The 19,046-nt window shown below is 34.4% G+C and overlaps 1 protein-coding gene across 2 annotated transcripts in view; it reads right to left on the bottom strand.

The window, feature by feature from the left end:
• LOC147078894 (uncharacterized) overlaps positions 1-19,046 on the bottom strand; it is a 177,994-nt gene that overhangs the window by 87,008 nt on the left and 71,940 nt on the right. For both annotated transcript variants that reach the window (XM_085951172.1, XM_085951164.1), the window contains 5 exons: positions 17,793-17,987; positions 9,439-9,558; positions 6,417-6,528; positions 4,545-4,668; positions 2,817-2,952 (listed from right to left, as the gene is read on the bottom strand). In XM_085951172.1, coding sequence (XP_085807298.1) covers positions 2,817-2,952; positions 4,545-4,668; positions 6,417-6,528; positions 9,439-9,558; positions 17,793-17,987 — 687 coding nt within the window. The remainder of the gene's footprint in view (positions 1-2,816; positions 2,953-4,544; positions 4,669-6,416; positions 6,529-9,438; positions 9,559-17,792; positions 17,988-19,046) is intronic.

The following is a 19,046-nucleotide window of genomic DNA, read 5'->3' as shown; positions in this document are numbered from 1 at the left end:
AGGCTACACCCTTCCCCTAAAGCGTTTAAAAAATGTGATAGTATTTACATGGTATTGTAATTACTTTTAATTTAGTTGTTCTAATAAATAATTTTCATTACTATTGGCTTTTCATAATATATAATATGAGGCGTCTAATTCCAAAAAGCGATAAGTCCACATTTGGTTAAAATCGAGAAAAAAATACGCACATATTCTTTGTATAATTTTACACAATATGTATTGATCTATAAATTCCAAAACGCGACATAAACCTATGAAAAAAAAATATTTTAAGTCTCGATTTATTACAAAAAGCGCCAAGTCTGTGTTTCATATTATTTAAAGCTTGGTTGTTTTCGATTTAAGTCAACCAATAAGGGAACGTTCAATATTGAAAAGGACGTCTCCCAAGCTTTTAGTGTCAAATGATTTCATTGCAACTAATAGTTTTATAGTAGCGTAGTATTTACCTAATGAAGTCATTTTTTTATATGACCAATTATGTACCTAGGAAGTATTATAATATTAAGCTATGTAATAGAATTTATTTTTGAAAGTTTTTCTTTTAATATAATTATTTTGATTAGTTTTAATGTATTATCTAATGATTTAATGGCTGATGGATAATCTATTATACCTATTTTTAACTATTGTCTTTTATTTTTATTAATAAATGTGAATATTTGTATGTAATCTGTGTTTTTATTGTAGATGTTTTATGTATGAATATTTCTTGTTTATTTACTTTCCCTTCACGGGTCTGGGACGATTTGGCACCTGGACAACTGGGCGTCACACAATCGAATGAAATTCGAAAATAAATTGACATTCGTGAAATTATTATATGCACACATAAATAATGATTTAATTGTGCATATGTTTCAGTTCCAACTATAAGAGTGTGCTTTTATTATTATATAAAGCCTCAGGCATGATAATCCTCAATCGGCAATAAAAAACATTATGTCAAGAGCAAAACGAATTAAAACTTTAATTAAGATAGAAACTGATTAAATTTCCTCGTCTACTTTCCGTATAAAATCGTAACGAATGTCTATTTATTTCATTTGACAGTGCGGCGCCCAATTGTCCTGGCGCTCGGTTGAACCATTCCCCCCTTCACACACTTTCTGTTCATCCATAAGTGTTCACCCCAAAGCCGAAGGTTGGTTGAATATGCCTGTTGGAGAACATAGATAATCCAGGACTATTCGTACGATCCCTACCAATAAGATTAATGTGAATTTCTCACATCACTTATTTGTAATAACTTAAATTACTTTCTAATTTTTGGAAAGGGGATACTGTGGCTGTCAACAGATCTGTGTGACCCAGTTCTCAAATTAATATCATTAATTGTCATTTGTTTATTTAATAATTCACAGGCAGTCAGCAGTTTTGTATAACACTGACTCGGTAAGAAAGGCAAAAAATAAGTTATAATGGATTTAAGTTTTGTATTATTCCATTTGAGTCATTTTTTGCAACCCTTTCGGCATCTTCAGACACTATGTACACTCACCAATGGTAAATACACACTGACAATGAATACAATTAATTTGAAGTTATAAAATAAATTAATACAATAAAGTAGGTAAAAACAGTCATACGGGGGCAGTGTTGCCAACCGTACTATAATTATAGTATTTGTACTATAATTTTGGTCCGAGTACTATGTATGATATAAAATATGTATAGTACGCCCAAAATACTATAATTTTGAATATCGGAAGAAATATGTAAAAAGTACTAAAATTTCGATATTTCCGTTCGATAAATTGGTGCAAAGTACTATAATTTCGCAATATTATAAGATTTGGAGAACTTGGAAAAATCGGTGTGTGTACTAATGATCTACGCACGTTAGAAGTTATACTTCTTTGGCATAACAAAACAAAAAACTAATCTTTGACATGCAGCGGTTATAATCGATTCAGAAGTGCCCATGATGAATTAATAAAGAAATGCTCGAAAAATGTAAAAAAAATTCCTTGCCTTTGGTTTAAATGAATTTTCTTGAATTCTTCGGAAGGCAAGCATTTTCTGGTGGCAAGAGGTACCTAAATAAAAAGGGGTCTCGGAGTTTCTCAAATTCTCCGTTATTTTTTTTCTTAGAAACAAAAAACCTACACATTTTCATCAGATGACAACGCGTACTATATTTTTTCCCCAAATACTATAATTTTGCAGGCTCTGTACTATAATTCCACTTTGAAAAGATGGCAACACTGTACGGGGGAGACGTAGAACGGCAACGGCAAACCACCACACTGTATTTCCAAGAAAATTCCATGAAATAAAACCAAGTCCAGAAAGAAAAATAATAGTTTGGAGAGGCTCATCGTCGGGTGTGTAGGTAGTATGTGTAGGTAAAGTACTTAGATAACAGCAGTAGGTGAGGTACGGGTAGAAGATTACATGCCATGATCCTACCATTGTCTATCTAAATTGAATCAGTCTATTGCTTAATTATGTATATTATCCATTTCGTGTGGATGAAGAAGCGGGCTGTCGCTAGACCCTAATATAGAATATAGTTATTTATTAATAATAGTTACATAATATGAGTTATAAGAATATAATTTTTCACCAATGCGCCCGTCCAGACTTACTGAAAGCCAATTTATTGTTAAAGAAAACATTACTTAAAAAAAATGACAAAACAATGACATCTGTGAACATTAAAATAACGTTGTTAGTAATATAATCTTAAACTAACTTATATAATTATGTACATAAGTATTACAGTAGCTGATGTTCACGTTGCCTAGAATAAGGATGGTCAATATGGTATTAATTGGTACGCGAGTGTGGTATAATTTTGTTAGACTCACCGACTGTGGTGTATCTGACAAACGTCTCCTTGTTGTCGACCATGGCGTCCACGGCCAGCTTCTCGCAGTAGAGGGCAGTGATGATGGCGATGCTCGGCTGCTTGGACGATGCCATCGTTGGCATTTGCTTCACCACCTAGCAGATATTATACAAGTTTATAATTTTATCTTGACAAAATCATACACTATGAAATGGTTGGAGTACCAATTGCATGTGGACCAATAGCAGGTAACCACACGTTTTTAAAAAAAAAAAACCGAAAACTGGGTAATCTTATTCCCTGTACACACCTGCGAGCATCAGCAAAGTCGAACAATTAATGCAGTTATTCAGAAAAATGGTTTAGGAGTGTCTATTTTGAAAAAAATTCCGTAATATTTTTCAATTGATTTTTAATGCGACAGGAGGGGGTGCGGTTAAGAAAATCTAGCAGGCGCCACTGAACACTTATCGAATGCGCGGGGCTTAACTGTCATAATTTTTATTAGGATTGTTAGCGTCCGTTTATGTTATCCGCGCTGTCTTGTATTTTAGATAATATGTCATATCAGATTATGTCATTATGTCAGACGCCAATGTCAGATATCATTTTTTCAGACTTATACGCGGCATAAATGTGAACTCTGCCATTCTTGGTGGTGTTGGCTTGTGTGTCTCTGATAATTACCTTAGGAATCGAGGGCATCCATTGTTTGTTCTCCCACGGTGCAGAACTAACCTGCCATTAGTAATGCCAATTGGGAGGGCAATAACCATGTTTAATGAAATCGCTTCGGATATTGATATATTTCACTTACGTGAGGATGAATTTAGGTGGACGTTGTTTTATGAGTTTTTAAGATAGGGTCTATCAAAGTTCACTCTGTGTGCTTCCATCTACTTTTATTTCGTTACTTATTTTACTTATTTTCTTATTTTATTTCTTATTTTATTACTTAATCTCTGTATTTTTATTTTTAAAAATTATTAACACTTATTTTATGTAATGTCGTGAATGCTTTGAATTTATAATTTGTTATGTTCATTATATGTAAAATAAATAAATTTGATTTGATTTGATATCGGAATATTAAAGCAAACATTGGATGAACTAGATAGTAGCACCAAATTATGAGTGCCACAAGTCTTGCGTGTCGTACAAGTGGGGTCAAGCCGATCATAGGCTGTTCAAAAGCCAAATCATCCAGGACACGATTCTCAGTCATCTATATCTATATCTATATATATGATATCTATAAAAGAATATATCTTAATGAATTAAAAAAAAAAAATTAACCAACAGTGTGTGTAATATGTATTCTTAATCCAACGAAAACAAATAAGTATGAATGAAAAAGTGTGCACAATTTTTGTCATATCGCCCAAAATATACCAAAACTATTATGGTTTAGTTAGGCAGGGTTTAATTGATTTAAAAAAAATTACCAATACCATCTGTAAATTGTAGGCTTAGTTCAATAAAAACAAATATGTATTACTAACAAAGTTTAATGTGCACTATTTATGGTGGAACAGCCTACTTCCACCCTTCGTTACTGACGTGATTTCATCCAGCGAGAATTGTATGGTGGGCCGTGAACTCATACTAGGTGGGAATAAAATTGCTGGATAAGGGGATTAAATTTTTAGGGTGATACAAAAAAATAAGGTAAACTTTGAAGCAAACTTAACATAGAGGTGGTGTCTGTGGTGACAGAACTAATCCTGTCAATGGTTGTTGAACATACCTGAACATGTGTATCGGTAGCGTGGTGTCTGGTGTAGGCTCCATGATCCAGAGGCCTCACTTCTCCTCTCTGCACGAGCTGTTCTAGGCAGTCTGATACCTCCTCTTCTGACCAGCCGTGTGCTCTGCAAAAAGTAAATATCATTAAATACGATTATAACGGTCCTGCACTACTGTTTCAATCCATCATTATAATGCAAATATACTGGACAAAACATACTTTTTATAGTCAGTATTTAAACATTCTTAATTGTCAAATTGTCAAAAATTCATGATTATAAGATTTCAAAAAAATCATTTTAACTTAAGTTCAACAGAGATTGAGTTTTCTTTCATGGAATTTTGAGTTATCCTAACAGTTTTTGAAATTATCAGTTAATAGGTACAGCGGGTCCTTGTTATCTGAGGGTAATTGGTACCGAAATCCGCTTAAAACGGGGACCAAAATTACTTATGCTAAAATTACATTGGCAGATTGCGTCTTGCCACAACTGACAAGATCTATTATCTATGGTTTTCCAGGATCGTGAACGATCGTGAGCAAATTGGAACCAATCCTATTTCCGTCTGCCACGATTTACAAAGATTCAAGCAAAGATTGCCGAGAACGTACGAAAATATCCGAAGCTACCGCCTGCTTGCGAGGTTACGTTTTACAGCTGAGTTTTGACATAAAATTGCGAGGGAAAACTATTCAGTGTAGCCACCAATCTAACGAAGAAATAGTTTTCGGTCAACCTATATTTTTAATAATAGCAACACTATGTTGGTACGGTTCTATAATATACAGGTTTCGATTTCGTATATGCAAAATAAATGTTTTATTTGCGTCTGACATCTCAATTATTCTGTTCATGATCTCACTCATGATTTGTGCTCGAGTTTTACTGAAGATGGCAAACTAGGTACGTCATGTGATCTACTCTCTTTACCCCGGCTTGCTTTCAATGTGCAGGGGAACATTTTTGACCTTTTTCTACTGATATACCATAAAGATCAGGTACCGCTGCAGAATATAGACATAGGACAGCAAGCATATGAAGGGGTGGACAAGTTCACGTATCTCGGATCCAGCCTAAATACCCAAAATAAGACAGCAGAGGAGATAAAAATCCGCCTTATCTCCGGGAATAAATGCTGGCATGCCTGCAAGCGACTGGTGGGGTCGAAAATTCTAGGCCGAAGAAGTAAACTTCTAATTTATAAAACAATTATAAGGCCAGTGGTCACTTATGGCTGTGAGACTTGGTGCTTAACTCAAAACGAGGAAAACAAATTAGCTGTCTTCGAGCGCAAAATACTCCGCAAAATCTTTGGACCCACGTTGGAAAATGGGAACTACAGAATAAAAATGAACCACGAGTTGGAAGAGCTGATTGAACAGCAAACAATCATAAGATACTGTAAGTCCCAAAGACTACGATGGGCGGGACATGTGGAGAGAATGCCTGAAGTTAGAGCGCCAAGGATCATGACGAAGTGGCTACCCCAACGGAAGAGACCCAGAGGCCGTCCAAGAAGGAGATGGGCTGAAGCCGTAGAAGTGGACTGGCTTCATATAGGAAGACCCGGTAACTGGAGAAGTGTGGCGAGAGACCGGAGTGAGTGGAGAGCGGTTGTGGAGGAGGCCAAATCCCACCCCGGGATGTAGCGCCGTGGAAGAAGAAGAAGAATACCATAAAGAGGGTTCAGAAAGGTAGGACATTTATATGAAAATACAAAACACTTAGTAAATTCTTCCTAGTTGGAATTCTACTGGATTATCAAAATGTTTCACCAATACCAAGATTTTTGTGCTGAGTCAAAATTTCAACATGAAAATTTGGTAAATCACTAGAATTTGAAAAAAAAATTAAAAATATCTGTTACGAACTTGGCAATTTCTTGTGGGGTGATTGGATTAGGATATGCAGCCTCTATCAGCTCGAGAACTCTTTGTACGGTGATGATGATTATACGGCCCATCATACTCTCGTCAGATGATACTGAAAAATATAAAGAAGGATTTATTACTCTACTTGGATTGAATCCATACATAAATTCACCGACATAATGGTATTTGACACACTATTATTACAAAACATTGATTTATCATCCAATACACAGTCTTGCATTTCATATGAAGCTGGGTTTCTTAACCTTTTTGAGCCACGGCCCAAATTAGAGTAATAGTTTTGGTTTTCAACGCCTTATTTGTCAAAACTCTGCATTTTTTGTGGTAGAATATGGGTTAAATTCCAACTAAATATGGGTGCATACTCTGCCCACTATAGGCACCTAGTGGGAGAATAGACATTCAAAATAAAAATACTTTTTTACTTCATGTCAAAGATAAACTTACAATTAAAAAAAAATCGATGTGTGTACTTAAGTACGCGCTTTAGAATTTATACTTCTTTGGCGTAACAAAACAAAGACAAAACTTGTGATGCACTAGATTCTTCGACTAGCTCTTAATTATCTTGTTAAATTACACACTCAAGAAAAAGGACCGCTTATCGGAACGCCGTTGGTTTATTTCTATACACTTTAACTTATATTACTAAATTATATAATTATTTATCGTTGTTTTTATTTTTAAAGTAACAACTGCCACTATGACGTTTAATAGTTTGTTTACGTAAGGAATTACAAATGGCCGACAATAATAAATTCGCAGCCTCGGCAACGGAACAATTCTAAACTATAATATTATACTGTATAGTCGTCACAATTGCAGTATCATACTGTGGCGTAAAGGTAGTGCATTCGGCTGATAACCGAACAATCAGTGGTTCGAATCCAATCGAGTGCGTTTTTTTTCGTGTAAAAATAAATTATGAGTTACATGTCACACGCCAAGAATACACTCTGATCTGATTTCCCAAACGCGCCAAAAGAAGTATAACTTCAAAAAAAAAACCAAATTAATAATGTCTCAAATTGCAAACTTCGTATTTTTCCACTAGGTGCCACTGGTAGCTTGAGTAATAAACTGAAGTTTACTCTAAGGTTATCTAAGGTGAATTTAAATAATTCACGGTAATAATGTATTTTATATTTATATCGAATATAGTTTCGGTATGGTAACAACATTGAATGATTAATTAATTAAAATGATTAAATTAAATGTAAATAATACAAGTTTTATAATCAGCTGCTAGGTGCCACTAGTGGGCAGAGTATTCACCTGTATTCAGTAGGGATTCGACCCCATAATTTACCACAGAATAATTTATTATCAAATAGCAGATTACTACAACACCGACTCTATCATTCAAAATAATAGTCTTCATGTGTTAGTTGTAAGGATAAATTGAATAAATTGTTGAAAATGCAATAGTAAATAATTCATGACAACATTTCGTAATTAATTAAATCATACGCTGATCAGTGTTCACAATAGGCCAAGAGAATGCTGGTATTTATTTGCTTTTTTTTGACATTTTTAAGTTGGTAAGTAGTAAATGAATGAAAAAAAATACAAACAACAAGAACTCAAAACCATTCATATTATTTTTTGCATACAACTTATCATACAAGAAGAAAACAATGAACAGATATTATATTAAATTTATAACATATGGTAAGTAGGTATATTATCGTATTCCAGTGGTTATATTTGATTGTATTATTAAAAGAAAACGAAACAACAAACACAGATGATGTGGTTAGGGTGTAAAAATCAAAAGCCATAAAAATATAAAATTGTGATTGTACCCTTTTTGCCATTAACCCGGTCCAGATGAATGATCTTGTAACCACTACCAGCTACAAAATTAAATATTATTTACCATTGTTATAAGATAAAAATATGCTACAGAAATCCGTTTTAATCTTAGAGTAATAATATAAAGAGAGTTGCTATTGTTCGGCAAAATAAAGCCGTGTCTATCGCCTATGATTATTAAATTAACTGTGAAACGTTATACGAGTATCATGTTGCTTTTCAGTAACAAATTCAATCAGTACCAAATTTAAACACAATATAATTAAACATATTTTCTACTAAATTAACTAAAAATAATTACCACTAACTTTATATTTAACACCAAATAATAAATTGTAGCAACACATGCTCGCAGTTTTGAATGAATGTAATCATTCAAATGAATATTTTTCGGTGACACTCCAAGAAAATATTTAATTCAGCCGTAGAAATTCTATCTTATCGTAATAGATTTTTGGGTTTCCACCGTGTGTACTTCTTCCTTCTTTCCTTGACGTTTCGGGCTTGTTGCAGAATTTACTGATTATAAAAAAAAATGAATAATATCCAAGCATTTAATCGATCAATAGATGAAAGATTGTGTGAATAGTATTAATGAACACGAATGGCATGTTGTCTTTTTCAATAATAAATAAAATAATGCTGGGAATAGGTACTGTATCCGCAGTGTGTGCATTTACATTTTAAACACCAATAAATAAACCATTAAATGTGTCGCTGAGTTTCAAAACCCGCTATAGCACTTTTTTGAAATAATTAAGATATATATATCGATGGATTCGTTATTAAAATCTCGACTTGAAAATTTTATCGCCTCTTTCAAAATCCGCTACGATTAACTGTCATTTATGAAACAAAATCAATGCGTCTATCAATACCCGCTATAATACTACTGAAACATTCAAAAACCTTTTTAAATCAAAAAGTTTTTATAGATTTTCTCAACATAACGAAAAAGTGTTATAGCGGGTTTTGAAACTCAGCGACACAAATAATGTAATGTTCATTTTATTCAATTTAAATTAAATTAAGTAATAATATATCTATTTTTTAGTGCGTAATATGACAGCAATGCGTTTACAAAGTTTTAAACGTTTTAAAGTTAGGGTCTCCTGACGCTACGTCTGTCATCTGGTATATTTATAGAAACAATTATATTTAGAGTAATAGAATATGATGAACTTACGAGGTCTAGGAGGTGGTGCCGGACCCTCCTTCAATTGTGTTAGTTCTACTTCCAATCGTTGCAGCATTGTGTATTCGTTTTGCATTAATTTCATTATTTTCTTTATATAGCCGACATAATCTGAAATTAAGAAAAAAATACTTTAAAATATACGTTAGAAAAACACAATCGATCACCCGATAAAAAATCTCAATGTAGTATCCGGTAACAACTTTTGTAGATATCGTATAAACATGGGTAAATTTCACTATGAATTCAAATATCTCATGATATCCACGGAAAAACCTCTAATCAGGATTTTTGTCATGTGAAAACGAACAGTTCAAAATGAATTTTATCCTTGATAAAAACAACAGATAATTAGAAATGAAGTTTGAAAATCAATATTTGAGTTAAATTCTACAGGTTTTTTAAAAAAGGTTTTGTCGATAGCGATTTCGGTTGTAACACCATTATCAAGACTATTCAGATAGGCCGTAAAAACTTGCTTGGATGGCTATATCCGCCATCTTCAATCTATTAATTGAGTTACCATTTACTTGGTAGAATTCCATTTTACAAGAAATGAAAATATAAATAATATTAAATTCTACAGGTTTTTTAAAAAGGTTATGTCGATAGCTATTTCGATTGTAACTGTAACACCATTATCAAGACTATTCAGATAGGCCGTAAAAATTTGCTTGGATGGCTATATCCGCCATCTTCAACTTATATATTGAGTTACCATTTACTTGGTAGAATTCCATTTTACAAGAAATGAAAATATAAATTAATCTTTAAAGTGACTTTTAATAGCCAACTATTTTTTTTATATAGATTAATACCTTTAGAATCACTTGGTATATTTAACTCAAAAATGACAAAATTGCAAAATGTGAGTTATGACTCTAGGCAACATTGATTGATAACTCCACTTAGCTCGATCCGGTGTGGGATACTCAGGAGTCCTTCACTTTCAGGGGGGCGTTTGATTAGATCACATAGCTATTTTTCAGTAAAAGTGAAGAAAATCCATGACTTGAAATTTGATACCTCTGCACATAAGTAATTAGAATTATTATTGTTAACACAATAACATGATAGTTAGCTTAATTTATTATTCTGCATTCTGCATTATTTTGTAAACTATCTGTTTTATTCGTTTTGATAAAAGGACTCAGGGCTCGAAATGAGCCGGAGCACCGTTCCGATTGATGAGTTTCCCAAAATTATCGCTCCACCTTATGGAAAAAATAATTTGACCATTTCAGCTAGATAGGTCATACCTATAAGAAAAAAAATCTAAGACATTTATTTTATAAAACATACATAAACTTGATAACTACGTTAAAATTTTCAGAAAATTATTGAGCGCTCCGGTTCGTAAAATTTTCCATTTCATGCGCTGAAAAAGGTGTTTATTAATTCTTTTGGATAATTTATGTTGACAGCTATTTCGAGATATAAATCCATTATCAATGATTCAAATATGTACCTACTCGTACATAAAAATTTATATTTGGACTGTTTTGATGATAAGTTTATAGCCCGAAACAACTGTAAACATAAACTACAATTCTAATTGATTTAGAATTTTCAAACTGCTTGCGGTGCCCCTGGGTGTTGGCAGCGACGCACAGTTTGAATACGACTGATATACACAATATGTCATCATTCCATTTAACATATAATTTATTATTATATTTAGATATGCAAATAATGTCACCATTATTATTATTTAATAGATAATATTATATGCATACAATTGAGATAGGACTTAATACATAATATGATATTCACTGTAATCAGTGAAGCATTAAATTCAGGTCAAAATAAAGTCTCATGACTTCCTTTACTTAATGAAATGAAAAGAATACCTATTCTCATAATAAATAGGTACACAACAGACCAGATCAAGGAAGACAAAAATATCCCATAAATCAGGGTGGGCGAACCTTTTTACGTACGCGTGCCAAAATTTCCAAAATTTTATTATTTGACTGTCTGACGTGTCGGCAGTTTTTCATGGGGAAAGAATTAAAAAATAGTGAGATTCTATTATCCATCGTGTTTCCAGCCGAAGGCTTATCTTTTATTCTTTGAATATTTTTTCCTTGTTTTCCAAATTTTCAAATAGATCGTGGAAGCATTTTAACCACATTTCTTTCATATATTCCACTGTCACTGAACGGTTTTCCATTTTTAGCGATTATGTTTGAGCCAAGATAACAAGCTAAATAAAGATAATCTGAATGACTGTCGATAAATTTCATCAGGTTTGTTTGTTGAATATTTTCATTTTTAATCGCCGGATTGGTCGCAAACATTGTAAATCGATCACAATCAGAGTGTCACAGCGCGGTTTCCCCCATCGCCTGATGAGGTCAGTGGGGTAATATTATGTGAAGCATAAAGCCTCAGGACCGACCTATGCAATTATATATTTACATTAGACGTAATCCTTATTCTTGAAAAGTATTTGCCTACTATTATCATACAACGCGATCTGTCATTCATCCATGAATTTCGTCGTTTCCTTTTGCGTATAGATTTGTAAAAATTATTGTAGGCAAGGTAAAATATTCGCGTGCCATAGGTTCGCCATTTCTGCCATAGACCAGGGGTCGGCAGAAGCGGCTCGCGAGCCACATGCGGCTCTTTGCAAAGACGTTTGCGGCTCTTCATCCATAAACTCCAATTTCACCTCATCTCAAGCAGCCTTATAACATGAGTTTTGATTTCTCAGAACAAGTGGACAGTTATAAAACAACTGCCTAAAATAGAAACAATAATATTTGATACATGGAATAGTTTGCCTGAAACATATGACGCGTTAAAAAAACTAGCGTTTGGTATTCTCACAATCTTTGGCTCTACATATATATGCGAACAAACATTCGCATCTATGAACCAAATAAAAAATAAACTTAGAAGCAGAATAATGGATTAAAATTTACAATCATGTACCTATTCAATTAAAAATAAGTAGCTATTTGCCAGATAATAAATAGTAAAGCTATCAAAAGCGATGCATGCGTCGACGCCGTTCTAATTATTTTTTTAATAAAAAATATTGAACTTTTTGCAGCCCGAAACACATTTATTATCAAGAATTTCGTATATCTTGAGATTCGTTTCGACTTTGACGCACAGATAGTGACACCCGAAGAGGATTGTCATTATGGTCCACATCAGATCTGGTATAAGAGTGTTGCTATTGCACACGATTAATTAAAAAAACACGCATAATTTTTAAAATCTCAAAAATGTTTTGTTAAAAAGGGGGGTTTCATGATTTTTTTCGTCACACCAGTAGTGATGCGGCCCGCGTTACTTTACAAATATATGTATTTGGCCCGAAGAAAAAAAAGGTTGAGTATCATTGTGTTAAAGGTTGAGCAGATTGTTAATAATAGTACCTATTTCCACAAGAAAAATCTGTTCAATTAACCCCACAGTGTGGTGTAAATTTGTGGAGAAATTATCTAGTTTTGAACAAGATACATGGGTCGTTAAAGTGATTTATATTTTTTACGTGCCAATGATGATGTCACATTAATTGAATGAAAGAGGTCACGGTATTTACCGGCACTTCAAATTGGAACACCCAATGTAACTAATAGTGACATAATTTCGTTTAATTGACTGTACATTGGTGTAAAAATGGTTTGAGTTTATTTTATTGAGTCCGTTTGGCATTGCTAATACTGAAATATCAACCATTTCGCTGAGGGCACTATTAATTATTTCATTCTAATTTTTTAACTTTAGAATAAACCAGATGATAGCCAGGTGAATTTAGAAATATGATCTTTTCTGATAAAACATGTCCTTCTATTAGTAAGGTGCTCTGCCATATTTAATTGATTGAGTTAGCACTGTAGTTAGCAAAACTTTATTTAAATAACTCAAGTAGGTATAAAACTCAAGATTAATTGTCTATTTTTGTAGTCTTGATAATGGTGTTAGAACCGATATAGCCATCAACTAATAAAGCAATCTATAGAATTTAATACAATCTGACATTATTTACTTGCTAATAGACACAGCACGTGAAGAATAAAAGCTGCCGTCGACCATGCTCATAGATATCTAGGGATAGATTCCTCGCAAAGCAGATAAATACAGAAGAATGTAGTTGAAGAATGAACTCTACCTACACTGCAATAAGTGTCGTGTCGTTAATGCAGGTCCGCATTCATATTATATCTACAGCAATACTGTATTTTCACTTACAAAATTGCAGATGTTCATGCACAAATAAAATATAGTTGAAAAATGAACTCTGCCTACATTGCAATAAAGGTGATTATTGAAAATGTTCGTTCGTGTCGTTTACCTATTCTGCTAACATGTCCACTTGAAAATTGTGAATTTAAATTTGAGCATATTATGACCTGCTGTAAGTCAATGTCGGCCAGCTAACATTGATGGCCCATGTAGAAAACGGTTCATAATCGCTGGCGTAAACTGGTGTTACCAACCAGGGGTCGGATTGAACACTAGCGCAAAAAGTTCAATAACCAGCCCGGTAAAAACATATAATTTTTATCTCGTTATGTAAAAAATGTGGATATCATAACTGGAGTATTTTAAAAGAATCAGTTAATAATCATTCTGTCAACTTGAGTTTTTTTTTAGTTACTAATATGGATAAAGATTCTACAGTATTTATATTTTATACTGATATTAGAATGGTTGAATGATGGGCTACTAAGAACATCTATTGGCGTTAAACTCATTGTTTTTTTTAATACAAGGTGGATTGAAACTGTTGCTTCGGTTACTTATATACAAGTCATTTAGAATGTTATGTGATTATTCATCTAAATAATGACGATTCATTGGAAAAAAGGTACTTTATGATTGTAACGCAAATGAAAGGCGTTTTACGCCAGTGACAGTGAAAATATAACGAAGAGAACAAGTTTGAAACATGCTACAATTGAATCTGCAATGCGAAATTTCTTCAGTCAATTTAATCATTAGTCTCTGTAATAGTTTTCTTCATCTTCATCTTCACTTTTATATGATAGATACGAGGGTGGGTCAATAAGTCCTTAGAAAAGCCGACAGGTGGCGCGACTAGTACTGTAAGCGGTTTGTTTTCATGCAGCGGCACTACCGATTCAGTATGCTGCGAAGTTTCAATCAGATTGGTCGGGTTGTTGTGTGTTTCTCGTACATTTAAAAAAAAAATTTGCTTGTGGAAAATGGAAAAATGGAAAATGGAGAAAATTGAGCTTAGAGCTGTTATTAAACATTTTAATATAAAAGGGTTAACAGCAAAGGAAATAAAAAATGAGTTGGATTTAGTTCACGGCATATCTGCTCCTTCACTTGCAACTATTTATAACTGGTTAAATGAATTTAAACGTGGTCGTACATCAACAAAGGATGAACCACGCTCAGGACGTCCTGTAGAGGTGACTACACCAGAAATGATCAATAAAATCCACGATATGATGTTAAGTGACCGAAGATTAAAGTTGAGTGAGATAATTGAGGTTACAGGTAGAGATTCCAATCCCGGGATCCCGAATCCCGGGATCCCGGGATCCCGAGCTATTTTCGATACCTATGAATCCCGGGATTGATAAACATAATCCCGGGATTTCGGGATTGATTTTTTTATCAATTTTTATGGAAAATCAAATAAAAGCGAAAATATAACAGAAAAAATACTTTAAAATAAAAAATAACTACGTTAGAAATAAACTGAGTTTGAATGAAGTTTGATTTATACCCATGTGTAGGTTGCCGATTCATTTTATTTTTTCACATAAATTATTAAAAATGGAAAGATTGGAAAAAAACAATGCTTCGCACTTTTAACAAAGTAATTCCACCATGATATCATACGTTTTACGGCAGTTTCATATTTGTCTGACTAATTAGATTTATGAAGCGGAAAGGCCATAAGTACACCATGATTATTTGCTTTACTATTTTAAATCTCGCTAATCCATTTATTAAGTCTTTACTATCAGAAGCAGCAATCTCCTATTAAATTCACATTATTATTTAAATTACAATATTATTTACTCCGTTAAACTTGTGTATTTCCAAGATTGAACGTATACAATATTAACAATAAATTTTTTAAATAGTCTCGATTTATTTTTGACCGATTTTATGAATGTTATTTGTAAATATAAAAAATTTATATTAACAATGGAAAAAATGCCAATCCCGGGACCAGTCCCGGGATCCCGGGATTGTCAAATTGTAATCCCGAAATCCCGGGATCAGAATTTTGGCTCGGGATTGGATTCCCTAGTTACAGGGATCTCAAAAGGTAGCGTCATTTCTATTTTACATGACAAATTGGGCATGAAAAATATTTCTGCAAGATGGGTGCCGCGTTTGCTCACAGTCGACAATAAACGCAATAGGGTGGTGGCCTCTAAAGCCCTGTTGTCGCTCATGCAACGCAATCCGGATGAATTTTTTCGTCGCTTTGTGACTGTAGATGAAACATGGATACACCACTATACTCCCGAGACGAAAGAACAGTCAAAGCAGTGGATTGCGAAGACAAACCATGTCCAAAGAAGGCGAAAACCGTAAAATCGGCTGGTAAGGTTATGGCTACTGTATTTTGGGATGCACGTGAAATTATTTTCGTTGACTATTTGGAAAAAGGAAAAACAATAACAGGGGATTATTATGCATCTTTATTGGACCAGCTAAAAAACGAAATTGAAGAAAAACGGCCTCATTTAAACAGGAAAAAAATCCTCTTTCATCAGGACAATGCCCGTGTTCACACATGTTTACGATCAATGGCTAAAATTGAAGAATTGAAGTTCGAATTGGTCGACCACCCACCGTATTCGCCAGATTTAGCCCCCAGTGACTTTTTCCTTTTCCCAAACTTAAAAAAATGGCTAAGTGGACAACGTTTTTTTTCAAATGAAGAAGTCAACGATCGGACAAATGCTTATTTTGAGGATCTTCCGAAAACTTATTTTTCTGACGGTTTAAAAAAAATTGAGAAACGTCTAACCAAGTGTATTGAGCTCCAAGGAGATTATGTTGAGAAATAAAAAAAAAATACAAAAATAAAAACTGTTTTAATGCTTTTTTCTAAGGAATTATTGACCCACCCTCGTATAAATAAGGGGTCCATCAGAACGGAAAAATGTTTCTATATTATCTTTTAGGTCAGAAGATGGAAAAAGGGTGGAAGAAGGGTAGAACGCCACAAAAAATCTAACCATGTATGTAGGGTTTGCAATACCGGTATTTTCGTTAATTTAAATTTTTGAAAATGAATTATAAGTTATGTGCTGCTAAAATGCAAATGCAACAGATGTGAAATAATGAAAAAAATCTATCAATAATATGATATTAATTATAATATAATTGTCGCGATGAATTATCATAATACTATTTCGAAATAGTAAACATCCGTGACAAATGTTCAATTATTCTATGTTATGGATGACTGCAGTGACGTCCCTAAATAAACTGCCGCCCCTAGGCAGCGCCAAAATGCCGCCCCATTTTTTTATACAGTATTTTTATCATCCCTTCATGAGTGCAGTATCTAAGAAATGTGCTGTATGTATCCATTACTAACAAAATATCAGACTAATTATTCGCAAATCTGCCCGTGTCGTTTCTGGTCATCTAGGACGTCGAAGGGCAACGGCAGTAAACCAGATATCGCGAACCCGAAAAAACCAGTGAGCTGAATTTGTTAATGAAAAGATATTTTCGTTATTACTAAGTTATCACATTTACTGCTGACCAGATAATTACTAATTAATTACCACATTTAAATATATCTAATGGCCAACTAATGCAAACGCGCCAGTCGCGTTGTCAACACTAAATAGTAGCTATAAAAGCTATATAAATAGGTAGCTATTTCTATATATTCCAAATGATTCTCCTCGATTTGCCGCCCTTCGAGTAACTGCCGCCCCCAAGCGACGATCAATCTGCCTACCCCCACGGGACGTCACTGGATGACTGTACAAGCGTTGAATTTAAGAAGCTTTTCTTGCAGCCGGACTTATTTGCACTCGATGAACACTAGCTTTTTGCGTTTTTCGCGTTAAAATTGTCAATATAATTATTCAAATTATTTGTAAAAACCACCATTTCTACAATATTATGACCAATACATATTTTTAAATGTCAACATAATGACAATATGTATAAGTATAGGTTTTTGCTATAAATAATGTTTTAAAGAGATTTTAATAGACATATTTACTGCTTAAGTACTTGTTCTTTAATGTTTTAACGAATACCGGTATTAAATAAGAAATACCGAAAAACCGGTATTGGCATTTTCATTCAATTGGCAATTGCAATCCCTACAAGTATGTAATGGATGCATATAAGATTTAGTCTATTACCTCTCGGAAAATCATCCGGCGAGACGAGGTCCCTGAAGAAGTCTTGTGCGCGTCTGTGTCTCTGCTGGGCGGGCAAGCTGCTCTTGAACCAGGAGCGGAGAGCCCTGGCCTCCCTCGTATGACGACCGCTGGAGCTCTCCACCAGATATACGACGAACTGGACGTGGGCGTGCCATGGGCCGAAATCTTGATCAGCTGAAATTAGATGAGGCAATCGTTAGATTAGGTGTCATCAGGATTTACAGAGGTCGAAATGTACAATTTAAGGGACCGTGTGCGGTATGTGCCTTTTTGCAGTGTGCTCCGCCACTTATAGATGGAGCACGACATATATTTTTGATTCTGATATGAATGCATGACAACCCAGCTGTGTCCTGGTGTAGGCCTCCGAATCCTCGGCTAGCTCCGGGCCTGGAGTGGAGGTACATTCAGATGTAGGAAGAACAGGTAGGCACTTGTTATAGTCCAGTAAAAGAAATTTCACGATATTAAAACAATTTATTAAGTCCCACAATCACATAAAAATAAACAAAAGTTCAAATTACGAAAGTTCAGAACCACAAATTATTATAAGAGAAACTAAGTTATTATGTAGTACTAATTATAGAAATTAATTATTTATTTATTTAAGAATTATTTATTATAAGTTGCGAGCGAGATTGCGCGAGCGCGGGTCACTGTCCGGAAAAGGTTGAGGACCGGGTCCGGTAATGAGAAATGAAAATTATGCGCAAAACGACTAAGTCGCTGACTGACACTTCGCGTAGGTACCGACGTACGAGTATCGACCAATAGGTATTTGTACCCTGGCGAATACCTCTTCCCAAGTCTCAGCGACTTGTATATAAAATTCGGATAAAATTACGCCGCTGACCTTCGCAGGTTCAGGGTCGTAAACGTGAGCGAAGACTGATAATGAAATTAAAAATAGTGGGTTTATATGCAAATCTGGCCGATTTCATCCCTTAGCTCAACGTTTTTCGGGTGACAAAATTAATTAACGGTTTCCTTACGAGAGTGGCGGAAATTGTACAATGACTAATTACCCGCGACATCTACGTAAGGGCCGACTAAGTAAAATTATGGGCGCGAGTCGACGCTCGCCGGTGGGCGACGTCGCTCACTCGTCACATACGTCCTTCGAGTACCTAGGAGTACCGAGAGCGTGTAATTGATGTAGCAGTACCGCAGTGTTTCTGGGCCAGCCCCACGAAAAACGCACCTACGAAGGCGTGCGAGGCATCGACGGATTCG

This window comes from Rhyacophila brunnea, unplaced genomic scaffold, assembly GCF_057557595.1.
Source record: "Rhyacophila brunnea isolate RB1 unplaced genomic scaffold, BYU_Rbru_1.0 scaffold_10, whole genome shotgun sequence".
Classification (NCBI taxonomy): domain Eukaryota; kingdom Metazoa; phylum Arthropoda; class Insecta; order Trichoptera; family Rhyacophilidae; genus Rhyacophila; species Rhyacophila brunnea.
Note: the sequence above shows the minus strand (reverse complement) of the source record. Positions and strands in the feature narration are given on the sequence as shown.